This window comes from Hoplias malabaricus, chromosome 15 (genome assembly GCF_029633855.1).
Source record: "Hoplias malabaricus isolate fHopMal1 chromosome 15, fHopMal1.hap1, whole genome shotgun sequence".
Classification (NCBI taxonomy): Eukaryota; Metazoa; Chordata; class Actinopteri; order Characiformes; family Erythrinidae; genus Hoplias; species Hoplias malabaricus.
The window spans coordinates 5586409-5604145 of record NC_089814.1 but is presented as its reverse complement, the minus strand read 5'-3'; the positions used below and the strand labels follow the sequence as shown (position 1 = coordinate 5604145).

The window sequence follows — 17737 nt, the reverse complement described above, 5'->3', positions numbered from 1 at the left end:
GACTGGATGAAGCAGTGGCGCGGTGTGTTTGTTAAAGAGGAACAAACCTTTTCTGTTGCTTCTCAGCACATGGAGCCTTTCTGGGGGGGGGTCCCAATTTTACAGCGTTTCTAATGCTATACCACTGTTGTCAGAGAGAGAGAGAGAGAGAGAGAGAGAGGAGATTGTTGGGGTGAAGAGAGAAATAAAGACAGTCTCTCTGTGTAAGAAGAAGGCAAACAGCGCTTTGATTGCCTCTTCATTGCGCGGCTGTGCGGTGGGTTTGTGTTCGCCTGAGCTCTAATCCCGCGCGCTGGGCAGCTCAGCGCCACTCAGCCCCGCACTTCATTAACCCCGAGCCGGGCTCAATCCCGCCGCAGAACCGAGGATTTACCCCCAACACACACACACACACACACAAGCAGAAAGGAAGCACCAAGCACCCCCTCTGCTCTCTGCTTTTCACATGCAAAAACCTCTGCGCGTGTTTTAACGCGTCTACAGCAGCTTTGCGCGCGATGAGCTCAAGGGGTTTTCTCCTGGATCACACGGGGCTGTGGAGGCTATTGGTTTTCAGCAGCGGGACTTTTATCCAGACAGGGACATCTCATGCTTAGTGACAAGTTCTCGCACCCCTGGTCCATTTACTTCACTGCTTTAAACTGTCTTCATATGTGTGTATGCTCATCTCAGTGTGTGTGTGTGTGTGGGGGGGGGGGGGGGGGTGTTAACAATTGGGCAAAAGTCATAAAGCGTGCCCTGTGCCAAAGACAAAAGATCCCTCTTTATTATGAGTCTGGGTTAAACATGTGAAACTCAACCCATAACATAACACTCTGTAGCATTTTACAGATCGGTAATAAGCGTTTGATAAGGTAATAAGATGGTAATAATACGGTAACAAGCTGTATTTTATCAATTCTAACAAATGTCAGTTTAATCGCTGTTGAGTAAATATTTATCCAGTAATTGCACCTGTAGCAGTCGTAATGTTTATATTTCTACACACTGCTGAAGTGATGTGGCTACAACACACCATTTACGTCTTTGATTGGTCAGTGGATGATGTCCAGAAGTTCTGTATCTAACACCAGCTCATAACACACCCACTGCCAACACCAGCTGTGTTTTAATGCAGTGTATAAATATATAACTAATTTCCATCGTTAAGTTGAAGCCGTATTTTTCAAAATTACGATAAAATTCAGCACAACCACAGCACCGTTTTGACGTAATAGCCCTAATATTACATCACTAGTTACAGGGGCAAGTCGTAAACAAATACTCTGGAACAACAAGGAAACTGATGTGTAATTTATGGGTAATTGCAACGTTTTGTTATTACATGCGTATTACATTCTAAAATAAATTGTAACGTGAAATGTCATTTCTAACGCCACGTTAACTTCCTGTAGAGGCTGCCTCCGCGTGGGCAATTTTCTGTTTACAGACGTGTCAAAAAAGTCTGACCTTGCTGACCAGGGCTGTGCAAACTTTTGCGAGAGCATCAGCAAGAGGCCAGTGCCACGAGCCTTTAAAAAACCGCTGTGCTATGGGCTACCCGTGCAGCTCCATCCTCGCCCCGTTATCGACTTTCAATTAAAAGCCATTACTGTCTTTTGTCTGCTCGTTAATGTGGCCATTCAGCGGCGGTGTCGGACACGGCGCGCGATCTAAGGGCAGTTTTAAGCGCAGGGGGGTCAGAATGAGAAAGGGAGGGGCAGGAGGAGGAGGGGGACGGAGGGGAGGGGGGTCTGTTCCGCTGAGCAGCTGCCCCTCTCTACCCTACCTCCCTCCTCCGTCAACTGCCCCCCAACTGCCCCGCTGACCAGCTGCTGGAGCGTCTTTGGCAGAGAACAGGCGAGCAGCACCGCGCGCGCGAGAGAGAGAGGGTGGGGAGGGGGATGGAAACAAATGCCATTTTCCAAATGGGATCATTTAGGGCACTTAAAACAATTACACACTCTGGTGACCATTAATATTTCATCCTGTGTTGGTTATGGACACGCCGTGATGAGCGCTGCTAGGCGGAGTTTACAGCGCACGCGGTCCCGAACGCCCTGCTCAAAACAGGCCTGGGTCAGTGCGTCCTCCGGAACCAGAGCTGGGCTCACCTTGGGACACACCTTTGCCCACGGTCATCAGGTCATCACCCGTACAATTCAAAACAAGCGTATTTATTTTTCAGAAAAAAAAACTTAGCTTGACTTTCACGTGTTGGCGTAACCATAGCAACGGCCAGTATCCCTGTCCGCAAAGTCCATCTGATTATTAAGACTCGGAATAGGAGTTCTGACCATAGGAACCCTTTCAGGAGGAGTCTACCAGAGGAGAGAATTGATCTGTAACATAGTGAATTTTGATTTGACTTTTGACTATTTCAGGAAAATCACCTGAAAAAAAGTATCCAAATATGTGCACAGGCTACATTTATATATTCAATAAATTTGTATTTAACGTTCCATGTTTATGATCATTTTTAAATCCACTCATAAACTCAGCGTAAAACAGTGGAGTATTAAGGGCTCCCTTTATATTAACACTGTTTATTTACAGTGTTATTAAACATTAAGAACACACATGTAACAACGGTGTAAGGACTGGTGATGTATCCACTTCTTCACAGGGATTACGGTAATACACCTTCTGTAAATGCTTATATGTGTCTGTTCAGTTTTTACTCGTGTAATTACATAATGTTTCTTGATTGTTACCATGTAATTACCTTAGTTATTACTGCACTTTTAAATAAACTGGTTCTTCAAGGGTTCTTTTGGTTATATTTTTAACCACGAGTTCTGTAAGGATCATTCGCACTGTGAAACGGCTCTTCCGGTTTATATATATATGTGTATTAGCCACATTTTTGTAAATAAAAAGAGACCAGGTCTAGCTTTGTTTAGTGAAAGAACTCTTATGGTTTAGAAAGTGCTTCACAGAAAACTATACAGCACATTCGTTATCTGAAATATGTTTAAAAATAAACAAACAAACAAACATTGTCTTTACTCAAAAATAAATAAATAAATAAACAAATGAAAAAACCCTTGTAGAACCATGTTTTTTTTAAATGTGCATTTTTGTATCCATCCGGGATACGTCCCCAGTCGTTACGCTGTTGTTCTTAATATTTAATTACACTGTTATTAGCTGCACGTAATAAAATGGTGGGGCCATTAATAATTATAATAATAATAATCAAAGGATGTACCATTGTCCAGGGCACATTTGATGTTTTATTTGTTCCTCCCTCTCTTTAATAAACCAAACGTAATCACGACTTTGTTGCATTGTTCTGCAGATTTTAGCCCATTGACTGATCAAAATAAAAGCACATTAAAGTGCTTTAGTCCCCGGTGTGTTACATCCACACACGCCCACACACGCTCTAAAGCGGAGCGGTCCTCTGTAGAGGAGTGTGAACTCCTCACTCAGAAAAATCAACTATGCACTTCATGTGACCAGGGGGGGGGGCTCCGACCTTTGCCCAGAGCCGTGTGTGTGTGTGTGTGTGTGTGTGTCCACTCTGCTGCTGTTAGTGCTAAGTGGAAATTGTCAGTTGCTATCCAGTTTTCCCGAGGTGCGCTGTAGCTATGAGACAGTCATGGAGTCAGATGTTGAGCCGCTGGGTGCGATGGTGATTAGAGTGATATTTGTGAGCTAATCTATTAATAAGAGCTCGTGGAGTTAAACTTTAAAACATGCGCCGCTGGATGAAGCTGCTGCGATGATGTGTAAAGCCCTCGGAAAGTCTCGGGAAGTCTCGGAAAGGTTAACGTGGCGAGCACTCTCCCTCTGCCTCTCTCCCTTATTAACTTTTTTTTTTTTTAGCTTTGACAAATTAAATCCCCCATGCTAACCAAACACCGCGAGCTCTGAGCAAAGTGTCTGACAGTCGTGTTGGAAAAAGTATTCAAACACACTTTTTTTTTGGCACTAATAGAATTTTCAGTTTTGGATGAATGTATTATTATTATTTATTTATTTATTTATTTGTATTGATTAATTTTATAAACTGAATTGGGAGTTGTTCGTATTAAATTTCTATTATATATTCAACTGATTCCAAAGATTCCAGTTTTTTTTCCGTATCTTTTTATTTATTTATTTATTTATTTTTATTTATTTATTTTTATTTATTTATATACATATATATTTTTTCAGCATTTCTATTGGTCAGTCTGAACTAATTTTCCCACGTGCTAAAGAACAGCTGATGTGTTCAAACGATGTGGGACGATGAAAGTCATTAAAATATTAGCGTCGTTTAAAAAGAAGTCGTGGTGGAGATTGAACAGTGAACACGGGGTCATTGGTCTCCGTTTGCCTGCAGTCACTTCACCCCCGCTCGAGTTATCAGTCAGGTACAGGCTTAATTAAGACTAACTATACACTAGAACCGTGTGTCCTTCGGGTTGGCATCACGTCACGCATCTGCCGCCTCCAACCAACTAAACCACGTGACGCTCAGACCCGTCTCTTCTCTGCGGCTCCTTTTGAGTGCCCTCGTCGTTAACCCACTTAACTAATCCTGACGGCTCTGTTCTTGGTGCCATTACGCACGATCCCTGTCCGCGTCAGGGCAGTGGACCCAGCTCCGAGGAGTCAACCCCCCCCCCACGCCCCCTCCCCAGAATCACGTATAACGTCATTTACTGAAAGATCTTTATTAGCACATTTATAAAAGTAATTCTCCTAACTTCAAGCCCCCCCCCCCTCCTCATGCGCTTTCAGCAGCTGTAAAGTGTTTTATTTTTCTTTCTTTACAAAGACCATATACCGCTAAAGCACAAGGGGGAGGGGGGGGGGGTCTAGAGACAGAAAAGATCATCTGGAAATACGAGAATCACTTCACAAATCAATATTCTCAATATACACCTTCACCAAAAGAATGACAAGATAGTTTTTCAACTGTTTTATACACAATAATGCACACGTGTCTGCTCAAGCGTCGGCTTGGGGCGGTGAGCGTGAGGCCACAGCATCCGGCCCGTGTTCTGCTTAACACACAACTGATATATTAGCTTTGTATCTGTACCATTTTATCTATTTCTTTTCACAAATCCCCCGTTTTCTCCAAGCGCCTGCGCATTTTACGCACGGGTTAAGTGCTCTACGTGCGCCCTTTACGCGTCTATAATACACCCGTTACGTACCATATTGTGCGCCATTCGAACTGCGCCCTGCCATTACACGTCTTGTACTTGTTAGATACACCCTCCGCGCCTTTCCACGACTTCTACGCCGTACCCGTCCGTGTGCGCACGCTTTGCGCGTCGTGTGCCAGATGTTCCACAGTAACTGCTTTAAAATGCGTTGGGGCAAAGGTGTGGCCTCAGGCGTCTCTCCTGCTCCGGCGGCGCCGAACGGACCTGATGCTGTTTGCTCTTGACTGGCTTTAAAATCAAATTCTAATACAATATCAACATCATCCATTAGAGCTAATGAGGTTCTTAGATTGAGGTTTGGATTGCGCACGTGCTGGCCGTGTCCTTCCTCATCATCATCATCATCATCATCTGTGGAAAATACTGAAGGAAATTTAAAAAAAGAAAAGAAAAGTCTAGGTGTAAAACCCGAGGAGATATTTCTATGTACACGCCTCTTTTGTACATTAGACAGACTTCAAAGACGCCGAGAGCTCAGTCGGTTATCAGCTCACTTTTATCTCAGAGATCATTTTATACACAGGGGCTTTCAGCGATAAGCAGCAGGACTGTCTCTGCTTAGCGTATAATAATAATAATAATAATAATAATAATCACCATCATCATCGTCATATGCCCCGGATGTGTTCGCATTCCGTTCTTACGGTTATTATTGCGTCTTTTAATAAACAATGTCTTTCTCTCTGGTAAACAGTAGGCCTACTCGCTATATAAATATATAATTTAAATACAAATGGGAAATAAATAATTCAATAAATTAGGACTGACAGTGGTCATCGGGTCATGGGTCATAATGCTGATAGGTCATTGAGTCCTTGACACGGAGGCTCCATAGTTTTCTCTTTCTTTCATTGTCTCATAGAGTCCAAAGCTGCCAGTGTCGGAGTTAGACGTTTTTAGACGCACCTCATGGAACACACACACACACACACACAGTCTCTAAGCCATTCATTTCCTCGCTCAGTCACTCATTCACTCCGTCGTGTTTAGCAGGTTGAACAGTCTCCACGAGGGGCCGCTGTTGTAGCAGTCTCATATAGATTCTGATGCTTCCTAAGAGCAGTGCGTGTGGCATCGATGGCACGGAGTGTCCTTATTAGATGAAGTCCCGCGTGCTGCTGTTCATCGAGGCGGGGTGGGTCTGGGCAGCACTCCGCTCAGTGGGGGTAGATGAGGGGGAGGGGGAGGTGGCTCACTAGCGCCGCCCTGGAGGCCGTGGAGCAGGATGCGCGGGACGAGGGGGCGCTGCAGGGCCGGAGGAGGGGCAGAGGCTCCGCGGTACAAATACAGGGCTGCCCCCGGGTCCAGGTTGGACACCAGGCTCTGGGGGTAAAAGTAGGGCGAAGGGAACATCCTCTGGAGCGCGGAGTAATTTCCCGCTTCCGCCAAAAGTTCCAGTCCCACAGCCGTCTGCCGCTTCCACTTCGTCCTACGGAGAGAGAGAGAGAGAGAGAGAGAGAGAGAGAGAGAATGAAGATGTTAAACAGAACTGCACGTCAGGCGCAATCACATTAACGTCTTCATTAATCACGACAGTTTCTAACGTTTCCTATTAATTAATTGTTATTTTGTTGTTGATTTTTCTTGAAGCGTTTTAAACCGAGAAAATAAATAGAACCAGTGCCAAAAACACGCCATATTTAAGGCAACCGTTGCCGTAATAATCCCTTAATAATCTATACTTTAATAAAGCACGTCTTTAAGAATAACGACATTTTACCGGGTTTTTGATCCAAACTTTTGCACGTGACTGTAGGGATTTATGTTTCAGAACTATTAAAGAAAATGGATTAATATCTAATTTTAAAATGAGTCTTTTCTTCACAAGACAATAATTAAAATAATATAAAAATAATTATATTACAAAAAAAAAATAAATATAATAATAAAAAAAAAACAATAAAAAAGTCAGTAGTGAAGGAACGAGTGGAATATAAATCTAAAACAATATAAAAAAAGGTTCGGTGTTGGGAGGGCTTCGGTAAGTCTGTCTTTTAAGGAATCACGTGGTAAAAGGTTTAAATCGACTATTTGTTTACGAGGAGTCATTTCGGCAGCGATTCGAATTATTCGATCATTTCGAATCGTTGTTATGTTATGTTTATTCCTTTCTCAGAACTGTAAATAGCTATAGATCAGACCCAGTTTAATGTGACACAGGAAAACAAACAATCGTTTCAATCTGTCCAGCAGTTCGGTTCGGTCCGGTCCGGTGCAGTGTCCACTGGACCCTTAAATAATTCCCCTCTTTAAATGTAACGTGGTAATAATGCAAAAGGACACAGCAGAAGAAGAGCGAGCGGCGGTGATGGTGTCCTTCTCTGAGCGGAGGGTAAACTGCATCTTGGCAGCTTCATGTCGCCTCGCCATATGGTGCCTTAAAGTTCCCCAAACATTCTCCAACTTCACTCAGCTAACCCCCGTCTAAACACAGCGCAAATCAGAGAATCAGGTGCTGAACTGTCTCCTCGCGCAGCTGTAAAAACACGGAGAGCAGACGCACACTGACCACTCAATAATTCATAAAAATAATAATTGTCTAACTGTTTAGTTAGAGGCGTTAATAATTCATACGGCTCCGATGCGCGGATGTATAATTGATGCCTAGAAGTGTTGTGTTTTATTGTATTTATTTCATAGGCGAGTGTTTAACTGGACAAAAGGCCCGAGAAGAGCTTACGGAAATCATCCCTTCTGGCTCGTGCTGTTGGATTACGATTTATCAGTTTCATTTTTGGACACTGTACTAGGAATGGCACTTTCAGTAATAATAATAATAATAATAATAATAATAATAATAATAATGTAATGATGGGGGACAGGTTTAGAATTCAGCTTTTATTCTGTTCAAATGTTCATACGTTTTTAACCTCTACGTTTTTCAGAGGCGGGAAAATCCGATTATAAAATAATCACATTTTTACTGTACATTTTGAACCAACGTAAAAATGACATTTGTGTTTATCTTTTAAATAAACTGCAGAAAATGTGTCTGCTTTTTTTTTTGTGTGTGTGTGTGTGTATCGTTTTTATGTTGTTTTTCCTTTTGCTTTTGTTTCGATTTAGATTTTTCACATCCTTCACGACATGGATTTATATTCGCTTTGAAATGTAAACATTTGTAAAAAACGATTATTTTTCTGCATGATGTCTGCAACACTGTGAAATGAAATCTGCATCGTAAACGATTTCAGTCCAGTTTCCTCACACACGGCTGTACGTTGTTTTCTATTTTATTGTTCCAGAAAATTTAAAATTGGAAACAAATATATTTAAACGGACTTGACTTTTTTTTAAACACTGAGAATCACACTGTGCTTAACGTCCAATCAAAACGCAGCTTTTAAATCTTGCTGTTTTTTTGTCCGGTTTTTATAAGAAATGCAGTGCGCTATGTTTACATCATTGTTTCGTCATAAACTCTAATCAAATAGAATTGTTTTATCTTCCTGTAAAATACATTATGATGTGGTTACGTCACAAAGAGGCAGCGAGTGTGGAAACTGCAGTAACCAATAATAAAAAAAATTTTTTTGAAGCACCTGCTTTACCTCATCCAATCAAATGACGATTTAAATGCATCATGTCCCGCCCATTTTATGTCCCGCCCAAATGTCATATTTCACTCAGAAAAAAAAAATCATGTTAAAAAAGTAAACTCACTGATTGTAGACTTTAAAAATAAATAAAAAGATGTTCTCAAAAATGTTCTCTTTTCTGGCTGCATTAAGGATTTGTTTACAATTATTACCATTATTTCTCTCATAGAAAAGCAATATTGACTTTCAGTTCAAACGTATAAATTAGTTTTTTCGTGATTAAAACACATCAACTTGGCACTTGGCCAAAGCAGGAAGGAATGACTGTAATGTGCTGTATTTTTGAATGCTGAACCAATGCAGGGTGCAGTGTGTGTTGTGAATGTGGTGATTTATTTGTTTCAGAGTTCAGTGTGTTGTCATTGTGCGGTGTTTCTGTGTACAGCGTGTGATGTGAATGTGCAGTGTTTACTCCCAGTGTATTTTGTGCCATGCATATTGTCACTGTACACTGTGCAGTGTAGATTTTGTAATGTATTCTCAGTCTGTATGGTGCAGCGTGCGTTGTCTGTTTACATGATGTGAGTGTGTGTATCGTCAGTGGCAGTGTTTGAGGGTGCAGTGTGCAGTGTAATTGTACCTGCGGTTCTGGTACCAGGTCTTGACCTGCGTGTCGGTCAGATTGAGGGATGCGGCGAGCTCCATGCGGTCCTGTACGCTCAGGTACTTCTGCCGCTCAAAGCTGCGCTCGAGCTGGGCCAGTTGGTGGTCAGTGAAGGCTGTGCGTGCTTTGCGGGGCTTTTTCAGTCGAACCTGAGGGCTGTCTCTGCTGCTGGAGATCTCCCTCTCGGCCTCATCCTTCACTGCAGAGACACAGTAACATAGACACTTCAGGAATGAGAGCGTGAATGAACGGATGGGGAACACAACACCAACATTACTCCAAACCGTCTAAACCAGGCAAAGCAGCATTAAACTCCAATTAAACTCAGCACCTGAGATCCTCAGATTCACAGAAAAGAATTGCCTTGAGTTATTTTTAGGGCAGTTTGCTTTTTTTCGCGGAATGCATAATCCCTGGTCTTTTCTGAGCTTTTGAAACTCAAAGACTCATTCATTCATTCAGAGCCTCCTCACATACTTTACACAGCATAATTCCAGGGTATTATCGAACAGTTTAACCTGGCTGCTTTGAATTCATAGACTCTCACATATTCCCTGGACTTCTCTATAGAATTGTGTTTCTCTCTGCAGTGGTTTGTGGGAAGGTCTGGTTCTGTGTGTGGAATGTGTAAGGCTGTATTTCTTTAAGCTGAGCAGTGTCAAGCATTTTGCTCAGTGTATTATGTGGTGTTTCTTTGTACTGTGGGATGTTTGAGGTTGTGTTTCTCTGCTGTTGTGTGATTGAGGTTCTGTTTCTCTGTGCTGTTATGTGTTTAAGGTTTTTTTCTCTGTGCTGTGGTGTGTTTGAGGTTGTGTTTCCCTGCTGTTGTGTGCTTGAGGTTGTATTTCTCTGTGCTGAGTTGTGTTTGAGGTTGTGTTTCTCTGTGCTGTGGTGTGTTTGAGGTTACGTTTCCCTTTGCTGTGGTATGTTTAAGTTTGTGTTTCTCTGTGCTGTGGTGTGTTTGAGGTTGTGTTTCTCTGTGCTGTGGTGTTTCTGAGGTTGTGTTTCTCTGTGCTGTGGTGTGTTTGAACTTGTTTTTCTCTGTGCTGTGGTATGTTTGAGGTGGTGTTTCCCTGTGCTGTGGTGTGTTTGAGGTTGTGTTTCTCTGTGCTGTGGTGTGTTTGAAGTTGTGTTTCTCTGTGCTGTGGTGTGTTTGAGGTGTGTCTCTGTGCTGTGGTGTGTTTGAGGTTGTGTTTCTCTGCTGTTGTGTGCTTGAGGTTGTGTTTCTCTGTGCTGTGGTGTGTTTGAGGCTGTGTTTCTCTGTGCTGTGATGTGTTTGAGGCTGTGTTTCTCTGTGCTGTGGTGTGTTTGAGGCTGTGTTTCTCTGTGCTGTTGTGTGTTTGAGGTTGTGTTTTTCTGTGCTGTGGTGTGTTTCAGGTGTGTCTTTGTGCTGTGGTGTGTTGGAGGTTATGTTTCTCTGTGTTGTGGTGTATTTGAGGTGCTGTGGTGTGTTTGAGATTGTGATTGTCTGTGCTGTAGAGTGTTTGAGGTTGTATTTGTCTGAGCTGTGGTATGTTTGAGGTTGTGTTTCTCTATGCTGTGGTGTGTTTGAGGTTGTGTTTCTCTGTGCTGTTGTGTGTATGAGGTTGTGTTTCTCTGTGGTATGTTTGAGGTTGTGTTTCTCTGGGCTGTGGTGTGTTTGAGGTTGTGTTTCTCTGTGCTGTGGTGTGTTTGAGGTTGTGTTTCTCTGTGCTGTGGTGTGTTTGAGGTTGTGTCTCTCTGTGCTGTGGTATGTTTGAGGTTGTGTTTCACTGTGCTGTGGTTTGTTTGAGGCTGTGTTTCTTTGTGCTTTGGTGTGTTTAAGGTTGTGTTTCTCTGTGCTGTGGTGTGTTTGAAGTGTATTTCACTGTGTTGTAGTGTGTTTGAGGTTGTGTTTCTCTGTGCTGTGGTGTGTTTGAGGTTTTGTCTCTCTGTGCTGTGGTGTGTTTGAGGCTGTTTCTCTGTGCTGTGGTGTGTTTGAGGCTGTGTTTCTCTGTGATGTAGTGTGTTTGAGGTTGTGTTTCTCTGTGCTGTGGTGTGTTTGATGTTTTATTTCTTTGTACTTTTGTGTGTTTGAGGTTGTGTTTCTCTGGGCTGTGGTGTGTTTGAGGTGTGTTTCACTGTGCTGTGGTGTGTTTGAGGCTGTGTTTCTCTGTGCTGTGGTGTGTTTGAGGTTGTGTTTCTCTGTGCTGTGGTGTGTTTGAGGTTTTGTTTCTCTGTGCTGTGGTGTGTTTGAAGTTGTGTTTCTCTGTGCTGTGGTATGTTTGAGGTTGTGTTTCACTATGCTGTGGTGTGTTTGAGGCTGTGTTCCTCTGTGTTGTGGTGTGTTTGAAGTTGTGTTTCTCTGTGCTGTGGTGTGTTTGAAGTTATGTCTCTCTGTGCTGTGGTATGTTTGAGGTTGTGTTTCTCTGTGCTGTGGTGTGTTTGAGGTTGTGTTTCTCTGTGCTGTGGTGTGTTTAATGTTGTGTTTCCCTGTGCTGTGGTGTGTTTGAGGTGTATTTCTCTGTGCTGTGGTATGTTTGAGGCTGTGTTTATTTGTGCTGTGGTGTGTTTAATGTTGTGTCTCCCTGTGCTGTGGTATGTTTGAGGTTGTGTTTCACTGTGCTGTGGTTTGTTTGAGGCTGTGTTTCTCTGTGCTGTGGTGTGTTTTAAGTGTATTTCACTGTGTTGTAGTGTGTTTGAGGTTGTGTTTCTCTGTGCTGTGGTGTGTTTGAGGTTTTGTCTCTCTGTGCTATGGTGTGTTTGAGGCTGTTTCTCTGTGCTGTGGTGTGTTTGAGGCTGTGTTTCTCTGTGATGTAGTGTGTTTGAGGTTGTGTTTCTCTGTGCTGTGGTGTGTTTGAGGTTTTATTTCTTTGTACTTTTGTGTGTTTGAGGTTGTGTTTCTCTGGGCTGTGGTGTGTTTGAGGTGTGTTTCACTGTGCTGTGGTGTGTTTGAGGCTGTGTTTCTCTGTGCTGTGGTGTGTTTGAGGCTGTGTTTCTCTGTGCTGTGGTGTGTTTGAGGTTTTGTTTCTCTGTGCTGTGGTGTGTTTGAAGTTGTGTTTCTCTGTGCTGTGGTATGTTTGAGGTTGTGTTTCACTATGCTGTGGTGTGTTTGAGGCTGTGTTTCTCTGTGTTGTGGTGTGTTTGAAGTTGTGTTTCTCTGTGCTGTGGTGTGTTTGAAGTTATGTCTCTCTGTGCTGTGGTGTGTTTGAGGTTGTGCTTCTCTGTGCTGTGGTGTGTTTGAGGCTGTGTTTCTCTGTGCTGTGGTGTGTTTGAGGTTGTGTTTCTCTGTGCTGTGGTGTGTTTGAGGTTTTGTTTCTCTGTGCTGTGGTGTGTTTGAAGTTGTGTTTCTCTGTGCTGTGGTATGTTTGAGGTTGTGTTTCACTATGCTGTGGTGTGTTTGAGGCTGTGTTCCTCTGTGTTGTGGTGTGTTTGAAGTTGTGTTTCTCTGTGCTGTGGTGTGTTTGAAGTTATGTCTCTCTGTGCTGTGGTATGTTTGAGGTTGTGTTTCTCTGTGCTGTGGTGTGTTTGAGGTTGTGTTTCTCTGTGCTGTGGTGTGTTTGAGGCTGTGTTTCTCTGTGCTGTGGTGTGTTTGAAGTGTATTTCACTGTGTTGTAGTGTGTTTGAGGTTGTGTTTCTCTGTGCTGTGGTGTGTTTGAGGTTTTGTCTCTCTGTGCTATGGTGTGTTTGAGGCTGTTTCTCTGTGCTGTGGTGTGTTTGAGGCTGTGTTTCTCTGTGATGTAGTGTGTTTGAGGTTGTGTTTCTCTGTGCTGTGGTGTGTTTGAGGTTTTATTTCTTTGTACTTTTGTGTGTTTGAGGTTGTGTTTCTCTGGGCTGTGGTGTGTTTGAGGTGTGTTTCACTGTGCTGTGGTGTGTTTGAGGCTGTGTTTCTCTGTGCTGTGGTGTGTTTGAGGCTGTGTTTCTCTGTGCTGTGGTGTGTTTGAGGTTTTGTTTCTCTGTGCTGTGGTGTGTTTGAAGTTGTGTTTCTCTGTGCTGTGGTATGTTTGAGGTTGTGTTTCACTATGCTGTGGTGTGTTTGAGGCTGTGTTTCTCTGTGTTGTGGTGTGTTTGAAGTTGTGTTTCTCTGTGCTGTGGTGTGTTTGAAGTTATGTCTCTCTGTGCTGTGGTGTGTTTGAGGTTGTGCTTCTCTGTGCTGTGGTGTGTTTGAGGCTGTGTTTCTCTGTGCTGTGGTGTGTTTGAGGCTGTGTTTCTCTGTGTTGTGGTGTGTTTGAGGCTGTGTTTCTCTGTGCTGTGGTCTGTGGTCTGAGAGTGGAGCTGAGGAGCAGATAATCCACCTAATTGTGTCACTGGAGGACAGGCCCTTAAATCTCAGCACCACTGGGACAACTGCACCCACTCCCTCCCTCCATCACACACACACACACACACACACACACACACACACACAAACAAAACTGAAATATTTCTTTTTCATTCTCTCTTTCTCACAAACACATGCACACACACACACACACACACACACACACAATTGTCACGGTTACACATGCCCCATACATCATATATACACTATCATGCACCTCACATTCTCATTCACCCACATATACATACAGACACAAATCCTCACATGCCCAACCACACACACACACACACACACACACACACTCCTTGTAATTATAATGGTTTGATTGCAAACACTCTCTCTCATATACTGCTTTTTAAACCTCAATGTGTGGAAAATTTTGTAAAAGTTATTTGCATTACAGCCCAGCTGTGTGTGTGTGTGTGTGGGTGTGTGTGTATGCGCGTGTGGCCTACATTATGCTGGTGTCACTAATAAAGATATAAGGTGGGAATGGCCTTGTGTTAATGAGATGCTAACAGAATGAGAATGAATAATCCTTCAGTAACAATAACAACACAACAGCAACATTCAATAAAAACAATGCAGAAACAATTACATTTTCATTCACAATGACTTCTTTTCATTGTTTAAAGTGTCACTGAAAGTGTTGACTGTATTGGTTTAATTCTACGTTGTCAATCTTATTTACTTTCCATTTTCCTCTTTGGAAATCTCCAGTATTTTGCAGTAGTTCTTAAAATCTTTAACATGATGTCAAATTTTCACATGAACTTTTATTGAAACAGCATTTTTTTTTATTGTTAATGTGTTATAAAATTATAATACACATGATGTTCCTTTAAAACGTGTATTTAATTTAATTTTAATTCGTGCTGAAAATGGTTGGTTAATAATAATAATAATAATAAAGTTTGTTCCAAACTGATTAACACCAAGCAGCCTCCAGCTGCACGTTCACAATTTTTATTTTTATTTACACATTTAAAAAATGCAGTGCTGTGAAAATTCATTATTAATAGATAAGGAAAAACAAATCCACGCTTTAACAGAAACAGACAGGACAGGGAGTAGTATCTCTGTCAGCAGAAGAGCCTGGAGGACACTGTACAGTCCAGCAGTGGGAAGAGATGTGTTTTTCATACTGCTACAAATACCCTTCACTCGTTCATTCACATTCATCCCTTCCTCTCTTCTGCTGTGACTGAGTATTACTGCAGTACAAAGAAATACTTGGACTCAGGTGATTGGTTTAAATGATGCTGCATTTAATCATTTCATTTTTATTTGCTACCCACAGATAATCGTTATTTTTCCTGTTTTTTTGTATCTCTACATTTTTTTCTCCACATGATTCAGTGGGTTTTTAAAGTTGAAATAATTGTGAAAATGAATTCCTGAGATCCGTGGTGAAGACCTGTCCAGTTTTTTTTTCCTCTGGAGTATAACACAGAAGCAGCACGGGCGTGGACCCTTATTCTCATGTTGTCCGTTTTATTAATGTACTGTTATTACTGTTATTATTAATATTACTCATTATAATCTCCAGCTGCACGTCAACATCGTTCACGCCGCGATCGGATTTACAACACGTTTAAAACGACGTGAAAGTTCTGAACTCACTCAAGTCTGACTTTTATTCGTTAAATGTACCAGTTTCGCATTTACGGAAAAGTGCTGTAAAACGTACGCTTTTTTTACGTACGCTGAGTTTGACTTGCCTCTGGGGATTAAAATGAAGATGAAATTAAAGGTTCCTGATGAGCACATATTTTACTTTTTCAATACAATTTACACCGCGAATAAATAAATTAACAGTGTTTATATTTTTATTAAAAAAACAGCTGACTTTGTTTTCCTGATGTTGTCTTTTCTATGATTATTGACGTGGTTCTTTATTTATTATTAATTTAGGCGGTTTGGGAGATTATCTCTGTTTTATTAAGGTGTGTAATAACACGTGTGTGTGTGTGTGTGTTATCAGTTAAGAGTTTTGTGTTTTTGTCTTTATCATTATTACTGTTATTATATTTATTATTAGAAATGTTTACACGTTGTACAGCACTTTAATGAACATCCGGTTTTAAAATGGACTCCGCAAATATATGACTTTATTTGGATATTAATAATAATAATAATAATATTAATAATAATAATAATGTATTTGGCCTGTGTGCTTTTCTGCTGTTACCTTTGTACTCGCTGTCTGAGGAGGAGTTGCTGTGGATCTTGTCCAGGAGGAAGTGCTCTTTCCCCGGGCTCCTGCTCGGCTCGTGTTGCGCGCTGCTGTACGGCGCGCACGCGGCCAGCGGCTTGCAGTCCGCGAGGATGTCTCTGATGAGGAATGATGAGGTGACCGAGCGCGGCGGAGCGCCGAGGAGCGGCCGTCGCGGAGAGGGCGAGGGCGGCGGGGAGGAAGGCAACGAACCCGCGCTGCTCTCGCGCTCGGGGTCCCGTTCCGCGTCCGAGCCGGGGCTGAGCTCCAGCGGCGAGGAGGAACAGCACACCGCGCCTCCTCCGAGCACTACACCTCCTCCTACCGCAGCACCTCCTACTCCACCTCCTCCATCCGGCCCGCGGGACAGCAGAGAGTCGATACCGAACGCGGAGCCCGAAGCGCCGGGCACCTCCATTACCAGCAGCCCGCGCTCATCCGCGGAGAACCGGGGAGGTGAGGTTATTCTCGGTTAATTTCTTTTTTAGGGGAAAAAAATAAAGCTTTGTGCGGGACTTCAATGAGTTAACAACATAACACAAAATAATGATCAATAAATAAATAAATAAATAACAAAAGAGGTGAAAATTGAAGCGCGCAAATTAAATAAAAATAATAATAATAATAATAATAAAGAAAATGTTATTGAAGAAAAACTAAAATATTCGCTTTAGATGCAGCCTTTGGAAGGGGAGGGATAATTATATTTAAATTAGTAAAAAAACAAAAAGTTTTTGTTTTAAATATTTAAAACTGATCTAGATCTTATTTTTCAAAATATGAGCAGGAAGAGAAATGGAGGGGTCGAGGAGGGAGTGAGGGGATGAAGAGGGGCGGCGAGGGTGGAATAATAATAAAGTGATGAAAGGCGGTTACAGTAAATTAATAGAGAACAAATGAATAAAATAAAAAATCTGAATGACGCTGATAAACGCTGAAGCAGGACATGAGGAATTAATTAATTGATCTTGTAGAAATAACGATTTAAAGTCGTAAGAGGATATAGTTTGAATTTTCACGTTAATTTCAATTCACACAAAAAAAACAAAAATGTAAAAAATTAAAAGGTAATTGGTTTATAAAATAATAACAAGTGCTGGAGTTTATTGGCGGTTCATCCACGAGGAAAATCCAAAGCAGGAGCCGGAGTGCTGTCCATACGCTGTGTTTGAGAACTTTATTCTTCTTTCAAGAAAAAACAAAACAAAAAAAAAAAAACAAAAAAAGTTATTTTTTTCCCGGCGTTAAAAAGTTGCAAAAATCAGAGCGTTGTTGTCGGAGGGTCGTAGCGAAGCAGGGTCCCCCTCGGGCTCCTGACTTTGTCCCTTTCCTCTCTTTCGTCTACTTCTTGTCTGTAGTTCCTCTGTCTTCAGAAAGAAAATTCAAAAATCAATAAAAACAAATGTGATTTGTGCGGTTGTTGTTGTTGTTGTCTGAATCCTGGCGTTTCTCTACAGTCCAACGGTTAGCTTGCATTATTTATAAGAAGATTTCAGATGGATCATTGAGGATGTAAACACACACACACGCGCGCGCGCACACGCTCAAGCTCTCAGGTGCTAAGCCCAGCGCGACACGGAGGAGAGGAGGAAAAAGAGAACAGAAGACGACGGGAAGAAGTAGAGCTGGCGGCAGAAGGAGAAGGCGCTGCTGAAGACGAGGAGAGCAGCCTCTGCGCGCGAGGGATGGAGGGAGGAAAAGAAGAAAAACCTAAAAATGAAGTTAGTGCGAAAAGTGAGCGCGTGCAGGGGGGTTTTTAAACATGCCCCTGTCACGTGGCTCCCCAGAGCGTTCTCCTATTGGCTGAGCTCTGTTTTGGGGCGGTAACTGAGTGAGAGTGGTGGGACCCCCTTATCCGTCCCTCTCTTTACCTCCCCCCCCTCACCCCTCCCT

The 17737-nt window shown here is 42.4% G+C and overlaps 1 protein-coding gene across 1 annotated transcript; it reads right to left on the bottom strand.

Moving 5' to 3' along the window:
* Positions 1 to 4679: 4679 nt before the first annotated feature.
* Positions 4680 to 16375, bottom strand: barhl1b (BarH-like homeobox 1b). Its single transcript, XM_066646322.1, has 3 exons — positions 15821 to 16375; positions 9327 to 9549; positions 4680 to 6576 (listed from the first exon to the last, which is right to left on the bottom strand). Exons 1-3 carry the CDS (start codon positions 16260 to 16262, stop codon positions 6270 to 6272), a joined length of 972 nt encoding a protein of 323 aa, XP_066502419.1. The 5' UTR covers positions 16263 to 16375; the 3' UTR covers positions 4680 to 6269.
* Between the last annotated feature and the right edge of the window lie 1362 nt (positions 16376 to 17737).